At 41.6% G+C, this 16609-nt stretch overlaps 2 protein-coding genes across 5 annotated transcripts in view; both read right to left on the bottom strand.

The window, feature by feature from the left end:
• The window catches only part of LOC118431872, a 17557-nt gene extending 14498 nt beyond the window's left edge, over positions 1-3059 (bottom strand). Inside the window, exons 1-4 of the mRNA XM_035843278.1 lie at positions 2945-3059; positions 2209-2330; positions 1296-1473; positions 273-379 (exon numbers count right to left, since the gene is read on the bottom strand). Coding sequence (XP_035699171.1) covers positions 273-379; positions 1296-1473; positions 2209-2330; positions 2945-3013 — 476 coding nt within the window. The 5' untranslated portion in view covers positions 3014-3059. The remainder of the gene's footprint in view (positions 1-272; positions 380-1295; positions 1474-2208; positions 2331-2944) is intronic.
• A 197-nt stretch (positions 3060-3256) lies between these two features.
• On the bottom strand, positions 3257-13454 carry LOC118432536 (sorting nexin-30-like). 4 transcript variants are annotated; one of them, XM_035844152.1, is made up of 12 exons: positions 13272-13447; positions 12680-12739; positions 11972-12148; positions 11506-11616; positions 10560-10721; positions 9269-9388; positions 8437-8512; positions 7717-7916; positions 7000-7086; positions 6633-6737; positions 5908-6060; positions 3257-5241 (listed from the first exon to the last, which is right to left on the bottom strand). In XM_035844152.1, exons 1-12 carry the CDS (start codon positions 13416-13418, stop codon positions 5032-5034), a joined length of 1608 nt encoding a protein of 535 aa, XP_035700045.1. In that variant the 5' UTR covers positions 13419-13447; the 3' UTR covers positions 3257-5031. The 4 variants fall into 4 exon arrangements, with proteins under 4 accessions (XP_035700045.1, XP_035700046.1, XP_035700047.1 ...); XM_035844153.1 differs by having other exon boundaries at positions 10566-10721; XM_035844154.1 differs by lacking the exon at positions 12680-12739 and having other exon boundaries at positions 13272-13454.
• Between the last annotated feature and the right edge of the window lie 3155 nt (positions 13455-16609).

The following is a 16609-nucleotide window of genomic DNA, read 5'->3' as shown; positions in this document are numbered from 1 at the left end:
CCTAAACCTCTGCTTGGAGAGTAGCACATTGTACCTTTACGGTTCTATACTTTTAGAGTTGCTTAGGTGCAGGTCCAGACCTAAACATCAAGTTTGCCTGTACCTGTGCCTGAAAAACTAAAACACTTGTGGATAATATTTCTTACACTAAACACTGGTAAATTCCATACTATTTATAGCTTTAATACTATCAACAGACAATAGTTTGCCTTTTGAGTGTTCATCTAAACTAAAGTATAAGCGAGAAGTCTAACTGGCTCCTAGTCCCACACCTGTATCCATGCACCAGCACTTTGGTGTAGTCTGTTGGCCACTGGCACACCAACAGATAGATGTCTGTCGGGATCTCCTCTTCTCCAAAGAGCCGCACCTGAGACACCTGGAAGAAGACAAAAAATATAAGGAAAACCTCACCTGAAAGTTCAACACACACAAAGGCAACTGAAGAAGCAAAAAAAAGAAAACAGGCTTTGGAGACATTATGATCAGTGTAAAGCAAACTGAGAAACCCTGGTGGTATAATATGGGAGAATCAAGAGGAACAAAGGCAAGGAAATGTTGACTTCTATACTAGTAACTGTTTACTTGATGCATGTTTGCAACTCAAGAGAAACATGTTGGTTTGTCTTTCCTATAGTACAGCAGGGCTGTCTCCAGCTTCATTTTTCCCCATCCGACTCATTGTTTGGGACAGGGATGCGTACCTAAACCCACGTTTAGGTACAGGTCCGGATTCGAATCCAGAGGTTTAGGTACAGGTCCGGATTCGAATCCAGAGGTTTAGGTACAGGTCCGGACCTAAATGCATGGCATTGAATATTATATCATAATATTATAATTATGATATGTTATAACGGCAAATCAATGTATTAAAATGGGTAGAAGCATGTTTGAACCAATAAAAACGTGTTTATTATGGTAGACACATGATGCAACAAAAAATCGACCCTTGTTGCTTTTCCCTCACTGGGGCTCAGGACTGCTATGGTGATTTCACAGTAATTTTAAGTGTCAAAGTGGCCATCCCCTAACCTGTTATCCTGCCTGCCTTGCACTAATTAGATACAGGTCCAGTACCAGTACACCAGGGTTCGGTATTTTTGTATCTGTACCTAATTGATTGTACCGGTACTGTATCGACAGTGTACCGGTACACATCCCTAGTTTGGGAGCCCATGTTGTTGATTTTCCTGCTTTCCAACAAGCAGACGGAAGGATGGGTCCTGGAGACAGCCCCGTAAAAGCACATGCATCACAACTTGATGTGATACCAAAGTGTGTTCATTATTGTGTACCTTGTGTAGTCTGAAGTGCCGCTGTGGAGTCCCCTGCTGTTGTGTTGTTACCGGCTGCAGCACCCACCAGTGCAGGTGGTACTCGTAGTACGGGTACCCTGTGTGTGCCTCAGCCTCCATCAGCTGGGTGTAGGACAGCACAAACTGCCCATCCTTGGTGAAGCCCAGGAACACATGGCTGATGAAAAACAATTTACATACTAGTATCAGAGTAGTCTGACTAAGGTGAGCCTGCTGGACAGTGCCACATGGAAGTGCATGTGGTGTGAAGACTAGCTGACTGCTACCTACCTGTGTCAGGGACCGCAGCAGCAGTATAATTAAATACCGCATACTACTACTACTACTACTAGATCCAAAAGGCTGTTAATGTTCTAACGTGAAATCATCCTGCCCATCCTACCAACCATGCAATATAGCACAACCTATTAAATGACAGTACAGTAGAATCAGTTTAATTGCACACCCCATTTGCCAGCACACTAGTAGTATTTCATACAGTTATCCGGGTGGTGCAATAATGCGAAGTCACCCAGCTGGACCACATCGGTTTGGGACTTGGGGATTCCGTGCAATTATCAGAAGTGTGCGGTAATCCATTGTGCAATTAACTGGCATCTACTGTACAACCTACCCATCATGCAAAACCATAATCTCCAAGCAGATCTTGCTGTGGCAAATGGGAAAGAGTGTAGCCGGCAGAGGAGTTATTGGCCACAGCGGTGGCCAATAATCCTCCATTGCCGGCTAATTCCTTCCCCAGCTTATGTTACTGTTTTAATGCCACCGGAGGAATCTGCTTGGAGATTAGCAAAACCATACAATCTGTCCATGACGAATGCAACACAGGACAGCCTTAACCAATCACGTGACACAGTAAAACCTACCCACCATGCAATACAGGACAACCTACCCATCATGCAGCACAGATAGAGGGACCAGGTCCTTCAGGTTGAAGACGAGGGAGTCTGGGATGGTTTTGTTGAACATTCTGACAGGCGTGGCATGGCTGTGTGTCTGCAGACTGCCGCGTATCTGTGGGCCACAGCACCAAAAATGATGTACAGGTATAAATACTGGGTACAGATATCAATGTGCTTGAATGAGAGAGAGAAAAAAAACTCCACTAATTTGACCTTTGAACTAGAGCGTAAAAATTATGGGTGAATCTATCTTGATGAAACCCCCTTGTTCTGAGGTAGTTGCAGCAAAATACTGCAACAATCAAAGTATTCTTTGCACACCAAGGTGTTTGTCTGCATAGTTTATTGTATGGCCGATCTGAATTAAGCTGAATTTCAGCATCACTCATAGTCATAGTCAGAGAAATTTATTCTGGGAAAATCTGCAATTCATAAGACCCCATGTGATTATTATTTCATATTGTGACAGAGAGAAGTTACGGCTTTGTAGAATACAAGCCACTAGTTTACAAATAGGACAAGTAAATTTGTTTCCATCTTAGACGTCGCGATCGACAGCTTCGAAATTATAATATTTTTCGAGGACAGGGTGGGAGGGGGGCACGGCTTTACTTGCGTATCTTGTGCCACGAATACGCCTTGAACGAAGACAGCAAAAAAAAGTAATCACACATATTCTTAAGCACTTAGTTCCACTCAAGCAACACTGGAAACACTGCTACTCACCTCCTTTAGCTGAAGTCTGGCGACAATGTTGTTACTCTTTTTCAACTTGGCCGCCATTTTTGTTCCCATGCTCCACTTGGAAATCTTTAGAAGCGCCACGGTGCGGTACAGCAGAGAAGTACAGGTTGAATGGCTATACCATAGACATTGTCGACAGTTTTAATGGAAAGTTTGAACTACATCAATCTAAAGCAATATCGGCAACCAAAGTTTACTTTTCTAATATACTCTGTCAAGTATCATTTCTACATAATGTCTCAAACAATAGAATTAATGCTACCCTATTTTGCAATTAAATATGACAAATGCAACCCACATTAAAATGCATTTATTGTATCATTGAAATTTTAGTGACAATGACAAATACAAAATATCCAATTACAGAGTAACAGTAAACAATTTCAATCAAAACTGACCGATGTGTCACAAATTAAAATGGCATTGTACATTTTCGGAAATCTTGTCCCCAGGAATCAAAGCTACACAACTTGTGTGTGACCAAATTTCATCAATTTTGAAACATGTAAAAACACCAGATCAACTTCAGAATTCCATATAACTTTTAATCTTTGCTTGTGACTATCTACATGTTGTGTAATTGACATGACAACAACAACAGAAAAATACTGGGTCTCCATTGATTAAAATTTGTATTGCTTAATCATGTGGCGGGTGGTCCCAATATCAAATGGAGACATGATAGACAACATTACACAAACAGATGCACAGAAGCCTTGTCCTAGCAGCACACTGGCACAGTCAGCCACTTTTAAACATCACTTTACCAACTACAAAAAAGAGACAATTTGACATTAAAACATATGGAATTAAGACTATTACAAATTCTGTGTACTAATCATATTTCAATAAGCTGGCAATAAAATCTTAGATTTCGAACTGAATACCACATTAGGAAAATGGCTTTTGATAACCTCAAACTTATTGCATTTTCCCTTTCAATATATATTTTAACAACATTAAAACAACTGAATAGAACACAGGCCTAAGAATTATGTTATGCAATGGGCTGCACCAAACCGTCATAACATGAATTGTCATAACTACCTCTAGGCCCAAGGACATCATACATACTTGCACCACTCTACGACACTGTTACAGCCCCAGTGGCAGTCTTCACAATGTGGTATAAACAATTATACTCTTACTACGGTCATCTCACATGTCCAGTGTACTGAAACTATTGGAGTATTTACAACTATAAACCACATGGAATGGCAGCCAATTGTCATATATTATCTAACTTAAAACAATGCCATAGTAAAGACATACAAATGTAATACACTTTAAGTGCTCGCATATTTGATTAAAACCGTTGTATAATGAAATTATTTGACCAATTTGATGCTCTCAATATTCCTTTGCTTTATCCAGAATATAATCGTAGTCTAATTGGACTAATTTTTTATTTGAAAGGCTACAATGTGCCATCAAAACTAAGCTTGAGTTGTCCAATTGGAAAGATTTTAAAACAGCCCTAAAATTTTTGCTAAACATATGATGTGTACAGATTAATTTTCACAATAAAAAGTGGCATTGCATTATTCAATTTATGACATATACAACATAGCTAAGATTAGAAATACCTGAAATTTCAAGATCTATCCATAGTATGAGATACCAGTTAAGTCCAATAGCAGAACACACAGGCCTTGGGCCTTGTACACAGACTAGAGAAAACTTTGGCAAAAATGAATACCATATTTTTTAGCCCTAACATCATTGCTACTAAATTGCAGGCTCCCCTCCCAAAACAGCGTACTCATCTTCACCTACCAATTCTAAGCAAAGTACAACAGACACTGGTCAATCTAACTTTGATAAGGCACTAGGCATTAGGAAAATATAACCAAGAAAGCCCTATATTTCAACTCGTCGTTGACTGTACAATTGAGTTTCATATGTTGATAAAAACAGCATGCTTCATTCTACATTATGGTATCTTTCTCAATGTCATAACTTTGATAACTAGATATAGAGGTATTTGACTTTAAGGATATTTCCATTTTCCAAATTCCCAGTGTCTTCCAAAATTTGAAGTGACCAGTGTTAAAATATAACTAACTCTTTTATTGTGTCCCTCCCTGCCCCTCAGCTGCCCCGCCCTCTGTACCACCCTTGGTGGGCGTGGCAGGAAGAGGAGGGGTTATGGAGGAAGTGGGCGTGGCTAGATTGGGCGTGTCAGGACAGCTGGATGTGGGCGTGGCCAGGGTGCTGGCAGTCTCCAGCTCTGACTTCTGGTTGATTTCTTGTAAGGTTTCTTCCCATGCTGACAGGCACTGAGCAAAATGAATTCAGCAGGTAAGTACCATTTAATAATGATAACCAACCAAGCTGTTGTCACTAGGTACAGTCATGACTTTCAATGCTTATTTCTATGTATATAAGAAGAGTCGTTTTTAAGTCCAAATGGTAAGTGTTGTTTATGAGCTATAAGTTGGTAATGCCCTCAAAACAAACTCTATAAAATATACAAAGACCCGATTATAAACTCAAGAATTTCATCTTACTCGCTAATCAAGTAAATAAATGTGACAATACAGGGTTCTCCCCAGAATTTTTTAGTATAGTGGAGGGGCTGGCAAAAATAACCCGCACCAACGCGCTGCACTTTCATGAAAATAGGTTCATTTTGCAATGACAGAGGGTGTCAAATACTACAAGTATAATATATTGTTGTGATTCCTTTGTTGTGAAGTGGCAAAACGACTATTGTTTTGATCATTGCTCATTCACAAGTTTTTGCAGACAATGCTGACTGGAAAAATGATGACACTTGGCACAAAAATCTGTGAATTGTCATTAATTTCAGCAAAACTAACAAAGAAAATAGGGAAGAAACACACTAAATTTGAAAAATAGTATAGTGGAGCTGGCTGAGAGTATAGTGGAGGGCCTCCCTTATTCCACCCTCTGGGGAGAACCGTGCAATAAAAGTTCCACACCTCTTGGTAATACTGTATGTTTCTGTCACACAGTTCAGAGAACACCTCCTTGACATCTCTTCTCTTGTTCCTGTGCCACCGCTCCAGATCTGCCTTCAGGTCAGCGTTAGCACACTCCACACTGTCGTTACTAACTTCTACCTGCTTCAGAAGCTGGAGGAAACAAATACTAACAGTCAAAACGACTATCACATCTGTATGTTCAGAACTTATGATAACATCCACTTTCTTTTACAGCATTAGCACAAATATTCTGGCCCAGATGCTATTTACGATGACACCAAAGGTCTCAAACCTCTGTGAAATATTTCAAAATTTTAGGTTTTTGTGAATTTTCTTGCTTTATACATTATTGTAAATCCCTTGCTGACTCCTTCATTTTTCTTGCTGGGTCTCATCAGGCAACAGACAACCATATTCTAACAATTTCCTTGGATCTTTGACCTTACATAAGAAGTTCCTTAAATGCCTAGCATGTGGAAACCAGCTACTTTACTGCATTCAACAAGGAACTGTTGACAAACAAGTGAACAAACAGTAACAAAACCTCCATTCACAGAAGTGAATATACTCTACACACTTTCCACCTGTAAAGCAGATGTTTAACAATACACATATCCATCTCATGCATTCATTAACAACATACAATGCTACCTATTTCAGCTACTGTTCACAAAAATTACTCCTACTTGCCTAGGCATGTCTTCATTATGCATATGCCCTACCTCCTCTATTTGTGAATCCAGCTTGGTTCTTTTCTGCTGTCTGACTTCCTCTGGGTCCTTCCCAAGAAAAGCCCCAAGTGAGTAGCTTTGATCTGACATCTTCAGCTGTAGGGCAAAGGTCAACAGTCAAAGGTCATAAAATGTCACTTGTGCACTAAGATACTTAGTCTGTGTAATGCAAACTCTGCTGTCCAGGGCTGTAACTGGCCCCCCTAGGGGGCCGGCGTATGTTGGGCTGGCTGCTGTAAGCGAGATTTAATCAGGCACATATTGTACAAAGCACAAGAAAGCTGTTAACTGCCCACTAATAATAATATTATTCACATGGTAAAAATCTCTTTGTGATAGTAATCATTGTGCTACTAACCTGTTCTCTGTCATTTCTCTTCCTGCTGAGATCCTCTACTGTCAGTTCATACTCCATCTGTATAGAGTCCCTCCTCTTCAGCACTGCCTACAGAAAACAATGGGTACATATACGACAGTTACTTTCTGAACTGCTGAGTCACAATATATATAGGAAACAAGAAACATTTTACTCATAAACCACTTCTTTTCCATTTTCTTTGAGCGTGACTAAAAATGAACTAATTTCCCTCTTTTGCATCATAATCAACGTGCAATCACTAGGATGCCCCTATGAGAATGAGCGATACAACAAGCTTCATGTGCACATCAATTTTCAATCTTGCATATGTCAGGGTTGAACAAGTTTTCTAAAATCCACTTGTCCTATCGGGCAAGCACATAAAAAATGTACTCAGTACTTGCCCGAACCAATGTTTCACTTGCCCAAAATTCAAATGTCACTGTTACTAGTATATGCATTTTCACTTCCAGCAATGGAATTCTCTGTAGACAATTGCTGGATGTCATCTACATCCACATCTAGATGTAGATGTCATGACTGTAAAAAGTAACAAGTATATCAAAATTGCACTAAAGTCAATGGAAAAATCTTACTTGCCCGATCGGACAAGTGGGGTAGGACATGCACTTGCCCGAACAGCACTTTCACTTGCCCTGGACAATAGGGCTAGTGGACTTGTTTATCCCTGATATGTATACAAAACCAAACCATTACCTTCATGGCCTCAGCGTACAGTATGTACTCCTTGACAGGCGGTGCAAAGACGTGCTCCTGGTCGCTGATCTGCTGGTCCAGCGCTTTCTCACACTTCTCCACGCCAGACGCCATACCCAACATGGCCGGGGCAAGCTCCGTCTCCGAGTTGGACCACAGCGTAAACACCGGCCCAAACTCCCGCAAGTCCTGCTGATAATCTGGGGGTAGACAAGATAAACAAGAAAGCTTCTGAAAAAAGCCTGCCGGTGCATATTTTGGAAAAAGCCTGGATGTTAAACAAAATCACACGAAAAAAGAGTTTTTAAACATCGAATTACTGAATTGGTCTTTCTTCTATTAAAAAAACACTACATGAGATTTGTCTAACAAAGAAAAAAAAATTTAGCAAGTGGGGTTCGAACCTACGATCTACGGAAGATAGGTACCGTGCTGTAGACCGCTCGGCCACGCTGGTTCGATTACGCAATAGCACGTATAGAAGGGCTATTTGGTTAAAGTGACCGATCCATCCATGCATCCATGCATCCATGCAACCGCTTCTCCCGGCTACGCACCGGCAAAAAACTGTGCTACTATGTTTTACAAACAAAACTCTTGCAATAGGCCTGTCAATATTTTGGTACTTTCCAGGTTGTTTATTTTCTAAACATTTTCCTCACCTTCATGTGATATTAACGGGACAAAAATGTGATAAAAGTTCCTGACTCTCCAACTGACCTGTCATCTCCTTGAGAAGTCTCTGGTTGATTCTGTCGATGGTGCCCATCTTGGCCCCAAATGTGTTGACATACTCCTGCAAGGTGATAAGACAACTGTTTAACTACTTGAGAACTTGGCTAATTAAACTATGTTTTAATTAAAGCAAGCCACCCAACATCTGCCAGCCCCCTGTAAGGAGGGTACAGTTACAGCCATGGACAGAACCAAATCCTAGCAAACTCCTTTGACCACTAGAAAATCTACAATCTGGAAAGATGCTGGGTATTTTGAAAATCTAATCAGCCTTTAACAAAAATGTATTTAAACTTGTAAATGTACAGCAAGGTTAACAAGTGCATGCTTCATATCTGATAGTAAATGTATCTTGTTTCTGTGTTAACCTTTATGACTATAGAAATACCATGTAAGAGCCTAACTATGTTTGCACCCATACATTTTCTTACACATTTTTATTTATTTGTTCAGCTGTTTACAAACAGCCAGGGCTGCCCAACTAGCCGTAGGCTATTATCAAGGGCTAACCCTGTACATGTTCGCACACGACGGGATATACCGCCCCTTACGGGGTGACACACCCGTCCGGGTGAATGATGTAGATCACCATGAGGCTGATACGAGACAGAGGTTCGCCAGGCCTCTATCCGGGTGATTTGAAGTGAATCACCAACTCCCGACAGAAGGATTTGCACCAACGCACACCGCACCATCGCACGTGTGGGGGTTCTTTAACGTGCATGGGGTATGGCTCTCCCCATACACGGGACCTCCTTTCTTACACATTAATAGTGTGCCCCTCCTATGTGTAGCAGAATGAAGCTCTATCTCTTACCTGCATAGTGGCATACTCGGGGGAACGGTTCTTCAGCATGTACCCTGCCGCCATGCTACGCATGGAGCTCCCCATCTTTCCCATGATGCCTTGAGCCTGTTTCCGGTGGGAGGCCAATTCCTACATAGAGGAAAAAGGAAAGGTATACCAGGCACTAGTTAACAAATTTGTAAGGTCATTGTATGCTAAACATTAGAAGCATATGTTCAACATATCAAGACACTTAACATGTTGTTACAAGGTATTCCGAATAACATACAGTCAAACCTGCCCAAGACGACCACCCGGGGGACCGGAAAAAAGCGGTCGATTTGGACAGGTGGTCGCTGAAAAGAGTATCGACTCAAAACATGCCCGATGCAAAGTATACATGGTTGCCGTTGTGTTTAATGGCAAATAGCAAGCACACTGCACGCACGCAAAGAAGCGAGGTCTTTAATTTCAAATACAACACGCACACTGTAAACTGTAAATTTAACCCCAAAATCCGACGCCGATTTCGCACAAAATCGCGCTAATTATCATCAAAAATCGATGAAAACCTCAATCTTGAAAACGATGCGGTCGTTATAGGTTCCAATTTGGGCCGGTCGCGGTCGCGTTGGCCAGGTGGTCGTTGAGAAAAGGTCGCTTAATGCTTACGTCAATGGGAAAATAAATCGGGACCGAGAAAAAGCGGTCGAAATGGCCAGGTGGTCGCTGAGAAGAGGTGGTCGCTCGGGCAGGTTTGACTGTATCTGTTTACTATAAAAAAATCTGTCAGGAAATGTTACACACTTGTCAGTCCTTGTTACATGTCTGTCCAGTTACAATAAGAGATGTACTTTCGTAAATTGAGTCTTTCATACGAATCAAAGCTACTTGAAAATCGGCCCAAAACCCCAAACTTACACAAACAAAGAAAGGCAACTCACAAATATTCCACAGACAAAGAATAAATGAAGGGAAAATAAACATGACAGAAAACTACTTAGGTGCCAGCGCAGGTGTAGAGTGTGACTTGGGAAGAACACAGGGAACAAAGTGTACATTACTGAACAATTACAACAAAGTCACAATAAATCATTTTTTAGACATGACAATTTGCAGAATTAGTGATTTGCTCTTACAACAGACTTTAAAAATCACAAGGGAGTCAGATAGGAATGGCAAAATGGCACACAACACAAAGAATCAAACCTTCAAAAACATTAAACATAGGAGCAGGGGTGCTGATTGCTTTTGACATTGTTCAGTAGAGAGACTGTTTTCTCTTTTCACACAGACACCTGAACTAGGAAGCATCCGTTACCCATGCCTTAGCTGTCAGGAAGATGGTTAGATTCTCGTTAAACGACAGCGTGGGATGGTCCACGATCCGCGACAGAAACTTCTGCAGCGCTGCCTGCCGAGTTTTCAGGAACTCCGGGCTGAAGCGGTCCAACCGACGGAAGGAATGTTTCTCAGGGAGTGGCTGGAAGGAAAAGTGAGTGATGTCATCAGCATACATTCAGGCAAGTCCATTTTTACATGAGTACGGGGAATACTTTTTTGCCCTGCTGCATGCTTCATCATTATTACAATCTCTATCCGTGTTGAACATCATAATTCATTTCTAAAAGGTCCCTGAATCCTACCTTGAACTTTCAAAATGTGACATGTTTAAAGTTATATCTTTGAATTTCTTTTTCCGCATGAGTATCTTTAGGACTAGCTGTTACGAACCCACTGTGAACCATGTGATCACTCCTACCCAAACCCCCCTATTTTAGAAGTAGACTAGTCCTGTGACCTCATTCTGGCGATAGAATCCTGGAGACAAGACATTAAAGAATGTAGGTCCTCAAAACGTCCAGTGTGCGGCCAGTTATTTACAATTCCTCAATAGCCTTACCATCGGCTCACAACATTTAGCGCTCATTCTGGTGATAGAATCCTGGAGACAAGACATTAAAGAATGTAGGTCCTCAAAACGTCCAGTGTGCGGCCAGTTATTTACAATTCCTCAATAGCCTTACCATCGGCTCACAACATTTAGCGCTCATTCTGGTGATAGAATCCTGGAGACAAGACATTAAAGTATGTAGGTCCTCAAAACGTCCAGTGTGCGGCCAGTTATTTACAATTCCTCAATAGCCTTACCATCGGCTCACAACACTAGCTACACTTAAATCTTACTTGACTCATTGATACCATAACAAAGTGAGGTATTCTGTCTATCTTACCACCTCTACCAAACATAAGGAAGGTGTGCTCACAGGTATAAGGTGAGTTGGATTGGTTGCCTCCAGTCGTTCTCGCAGCCACAGGAAGTCCTGGTAGCGACGACGTACCACGTACTCATGGGAGTCATAGTCGCTACGCGTCGTCTGAGGAAGAAAACATGGGAGTTGTGGGAATTTTGTCAGTGACTTACATGTTGGGTATGAAGAAACAAGGGCAAGGCTGGCTCTTGGCTTTAAGTGTCTTTTGTTTGTTTTGACAGTCCACACTGTGCCAAAAGACCATTGTGTGACCAATGAAACCTGGACAGGTGGTCACTATAAATATAATATACATGATGATTCTTACAGCTTGTGTTGATGGAAAAATTATCTGAGGGAATAAAAGGTGGTCGCATTTGCCTGGTGGTCTTTGTGTAGATGTGGTCTCTTGACACTGGCATACATCGACTTTATCCTGAATGTCTAGATCTAACACTGTAACAGAGTACTATGGGCCCACCTTAGTTGTAACCCTGTAGGTAATGTAGGACTCCATGTTGGTGATGTGTTTCTCAGGGTCGTCCACAGTTACAAACAGATCATGCACGTCCGAGGCCAGGGCATCGTCCAATCGCAGGCCAGCGAGTGACGACTGAGTCAAGGTTGTGATGTCATCACCTGTAGACTTTGGGTCACCCTGGTTTAGATAGGATAAAATGAGTCACTCAAATTCAAGCCACAGAACTGAATTGTAAACTCTTTTTTTATAGCCTAACTTGACATTGCCTCAATGCAAATAAATTAAGTTGACTCAAGCTATCTGATTGGCCATCCTCATCTTTAATTAATATTAATAAGTTAGAACCTGCAATCATTGAATGTTATAACTTATCAATATTCATTATAGATGAGTGGATATAGGTATTAATCAGAAAGGTTATGACTGGAATATCAATAAGATGTTATGATTGAGTGCAAAGGCTACAGAGGTTTATCAACTAGTCACCTATCTTATATTTTATCACACATCATCATTTTACTTTATCATTAAACAAGTTTATATAACTATGCCTAATAAGTGCCAGTAATTGTTTCAACTATAATTTAGTCATAAAATTTTAAACAGAAATTTAGGTGAATGTGATTGGTTGGTTGGAATGTTGATATGATTGATCGGTTGATTGTGCTAGGTGCTTCTTTTGCTTTTCTGTGCTGAAAGCAATGTTACCTCTCCATCTGTAAACAAAGTGTAGAAAGACCTGGGGGTGGGGCCACAATCTAGAGGTGTCTGGGGGTAAAAGGTATCACAATGCAATATGTGAACATTGTTACTATTGTTAGGTACTGTAATATAGCTAGCTGTTTGAGGATAACATTTTTCAGGTGCACTTTGGAAGCATTACAAAGTTGAAACTGAATAATGCCATTGCAATGTTTACGTTAGCATTTACTCCTATGTTTAGGGAAACGCAGAAACACTTATAGTTCTAAAATTATGTAAACATCATAAAGTTTACCCTTCTTTGAACAAATATGGACAATATCAGTAATTATCCCACTGACATATATTCACACATTTCACAGTGATTCAGCAAATAATCTATCAACCACTAACTGCACATTGGCTATAAATCATAATAAAGAGACCCTTAGATTTGGGTTAGTTTTTATCAAAGAGCGTTAAATAAGCGATCTACTTGAGCAATGTTACAAAATTATCTTCTTGTCTCTGGGATCAGGTGCAGGTCTATCTCAGCTTGACACCTATGCTTTGTACTGGGGTCACAAGGGTGTACACAACAATTCCAGCTATCTCTCACCTCTGCACCCATGTCCAGCGACTCCTCCAGGTCCACGGTAGACGTGGTGATGTTCAGTGGGTCAAGGTCAGGAGAAATCGGCCCACTTGAGCCGCCTGGACCGCTGGACTGACCCTCCGAAAATCCACTGTCCGTTCCGTCCGCCATCTTGGTGCATACGTCACCCAGTTGTCCTATGTGTCCCTGAGAATGCCTACAAGGAAGTGAAATTTGCTTTCCCTTTAATGCAACCTTTATGTCAATTCTGAGATAAATAACTAAAACAATAAATATTTATGTCACTTTAAATGTAACAAGAATTTGATCACGCAACTGAAGACAACTAAATTGGCTAGAAAATATTAAAAAACGAAAGGCATACGTTTACAGAACAATGAACAGAACATTTGGGGCCTTCATTTTGCAGGTGATTCGGACATGGTCTTTGTGGTAGCAGAATACAGTTTTCGGCCTATGGGGCTTCCTATAGTTAAGGACCGCAAGGTGACTGACATCGACGCGGATAAAATTATAGTAGGGTGCATTTGGGAAGCACGACAGACGAGTATGTTAAAGTCGAGGGTACAACGTACAAAATAACCAAAAACAAAAAAATATTGTGGTTTTTTAACATTGTGACGCCCTCTTTGAAATAGGGTCATGCGGGGTCACCCGGAACTGCAGCCGACTCACTGAGACAGCCAGCTGTAAAGGTCACGCGTATTTATACAACGACAGGCCAAACTGAAAAATCTCATTCGTGCCATCTGAAAGCCGACATATTATACTACCACACAGTAAAGTTCATCCCTCCCTTACATGTACTTTAAGGTATTTACGAACGATTGAAGATTTCGACCGCACTATGTTTTTACCCCTACGTCATTGACTCCGGGGGTCGCGTAGAAATACTGTACTCTGCCGCCTTAAACGAACTTGACCTTGGATTTTCTTTCGTTCATACAACGAAACTAGTAAAGATGTAAACTTCTGCCAATTTTCTTTTCAATCTTTCAAGCGGTTGCTGAGATTTCGGCAACTTTGTACTTTGGCACCTGCCATTAGGAAGGCCCCGTGCAGGGCTCATAGAACGGGACATTTAGTGCTCTCATTATCTGATCAAATTCACTATTCTGGCTGCTCTTTTCATGTAAACGGAGACAATTTGTGTCTGTTGTTACGTTAGGAGTGATTTAGGGTTAGATTGAAGGTTAGTTGCCGCAGAAAAAGGGGGGGGGGTGCGGGTTTCGGGCCAAATGCGCTTTCACACTAAGTCCCATAGTTAAGCATAGGGAAAGGCCTATAGTGGCCGTTGCCATGGCAACGGCCGTCTGACGGTAGAACAAACAGGCTTATTTCAAGGGAGTCTACGCCAACACCTGACATACCAAGCAACTTTGCCCTAATATAACGTTTTTGCCAGATTTTGGCCAATACCCGTTGCGGTTCAAACGAACTTGACCTTGGATTTTCTTTCGTTCATACAACGAAACTAGTAAAGATGTAAACTTCTGCCAATTTTCTTTTCAATCTTTCAAGCGGTTGCTGAGATTTCGGCAACTTTGTACTTTGGCACCTGCCATTAGGAAGGCCCCGTGCAGGGCTCATAGAACGGGACATTTAGTGCTCTCATTATCTGATCAAATTCACTATTCTGGCTGCTCTTTTCATGTAAACGGAGACAATTTGTGTCTGTTGTTACGTTAGGAGTGATTTAGGGTTAGATTGAAGGTTAGTTGCCGCAGAAAAAGGGGGGGGGGTGCGGGTTTCGGGCCAAATGCGCTTTCACACTAAGTCCCATAGTTAAGCATAGGGAAAGGCCTATAGTGGCCGTTGCCATGGCAACGGCCGTCTGACGGTAGAACAAACAGGCTTATTTCAAGGGAGTCTACGCCAACACCTGACATACCAAGCAACTTTGCCCTAATATAACGTTTTTGCCAGATTTTGGCCAATACCCGTTGCGGTTCAAGGTAGCAGAATACAGTTTTCGGCCTATGGGGCTTCCTATAGTTAAGGACCGCAAGGTGACTGACATCGACGCGGATAAAATTATAGTAGGGTGCATTTGGGAAGCACGACAGACGAGTATGTTAAAGTCGAGGGTACAACGTACAAAATAACCAAAAACAAAAAAATATTGTGGTTTTTTAACATTGTGACGCCCTCTTTGAAATAGGGTCATGCGGGGTCACCCGGAACTGCAGCCGACTCACTGAGACAGCCAGCTGTAAAGGTCACGCGTATTTATACAACGACAGGCCAAACTGAAAAATCTCATTCGTGCCATCTGAAAGCCGACATATTATACTACCACACAGTAAAGTTCATCCCTCCCTTACATGTACTTTAAGGTATTTACGAACGATTGAAGATTTCGACCGCACTATGTTTTTACCCCTACGTCATTGACTCCGGGGGTCGCGTAGAAATACTGTACTCTGCCGCCTTAAACGAACTTGACCTTGGATTTTCTTTCGTTCATACAACGAAACTAGTAAAGATGTAAACTTCTGCCAATTTTCTTTTCAATCTTTCAAGCGGTTGCTGAGATTTCGGCAACTTTGTACTTTGGCACCTGCCATTAGGAAGGCCCCGTGCAGGGCTCATAGAACGGGACATTTAGTGCTCTCATTATCTGATCAAATTCACTATTCTGGCTGCTCTTTTCATGTAAACGGAGACAATTTGTGTCTGTTGTTACGTTAGGAGTGATTTAGGGTTAGATTGAAGGTTAGTTGCCGCAGAAAAAGGGGGGGGGGTGCGGGTTTCGGGCCAAATGCGCTTTCACACTAAGTCCCATAGTTAAGCATAGGGAAAGGCCTATAGTGGCCGTTGCCATGGCAACGGCCGTCTGACGGTAGAACAAACAGGCTTATTTCAAGGGAGTCTACGCCAACACCTGACATACCAAGCAACTTTGCCCTAATATAACGTTTTTGCCAGATTTTGGCCAATACCCGTTGCGGTTCAAGGTAGCAGAATACAGTTTTCGGCCTATGGGGCTTCCTATAGTTAAGGACCGCAAGGTGACTGACATCGACGCGGATAAAATTATAGTAGGGTGCATTTGGGAAGCACGACAGACGAGTATGTTAAAGTCGAGGGTACAACGTACAAAATAACCAAAAACAAAAAAATATTGTGGTTTTTTAACATTGTGACGCCCTCTTTGAAATAGGGTCATGCGGGGTCACCCGGAACTGCAGCCGACTCACTGAGACAGCCAGCTGTAAAGGTCACGCGTATTTATACAACGACAGGCCAAACTGAAAAATCTCATTCGTGCCATCTGAAAGCCGACATATTATACTACCACACAGTAAAGTTCATCCCTCCCTTACATGTACTTTAAGGTA

The sequence above is a fragment of the Branchiostoma floridae genome, chromosome 15 (genome assembly GCF_000003815.2).
Source record: "Branchiostoma floridae strain S238N-H82 chromosome 15, Bfl_VNyyK, whole genome shotgun sequence".
Taxonomy (NCBI): Eukaryota; Metazoa; Chordata; class Leptocardii; order Amphioxiformes; family Branchiostomatidae; genus Branchiostoma; species Branchiostoma floridae.
Note: the sequence above shows the minus strand (reverse complement) of the source record. Positions and strands in the feature narration are given on the sequence as shown.

What these genes read in the sequence shown, in the direction of transcription:
- LOC118432536 (XM_035844152.1), bottom strand. Translation starts at nt 13,418, where the DNA reads ATGGCGGACGGAACGGACAGTGGATTTTCGGAGGGTCAGTCCAGCGGT. An exon ending in CCTACAGGGTTACAACTAAG is followed by an intron (nt 11,617 to 11,971) that starts GTGGGCCCATAG and finishes TTTCTTCCTCAG; the next exon opens with ACGACGCGTAGCGACTATGA. An exon ending in ATCCAACTCACCTTATACCT is followed by an intron (nt 10,722 to 11,505) that starts GTGAGCACACCT and finishes TTTTCCTTCCAG; the next exon opens with CCACTCCCTGAGAAACATTC.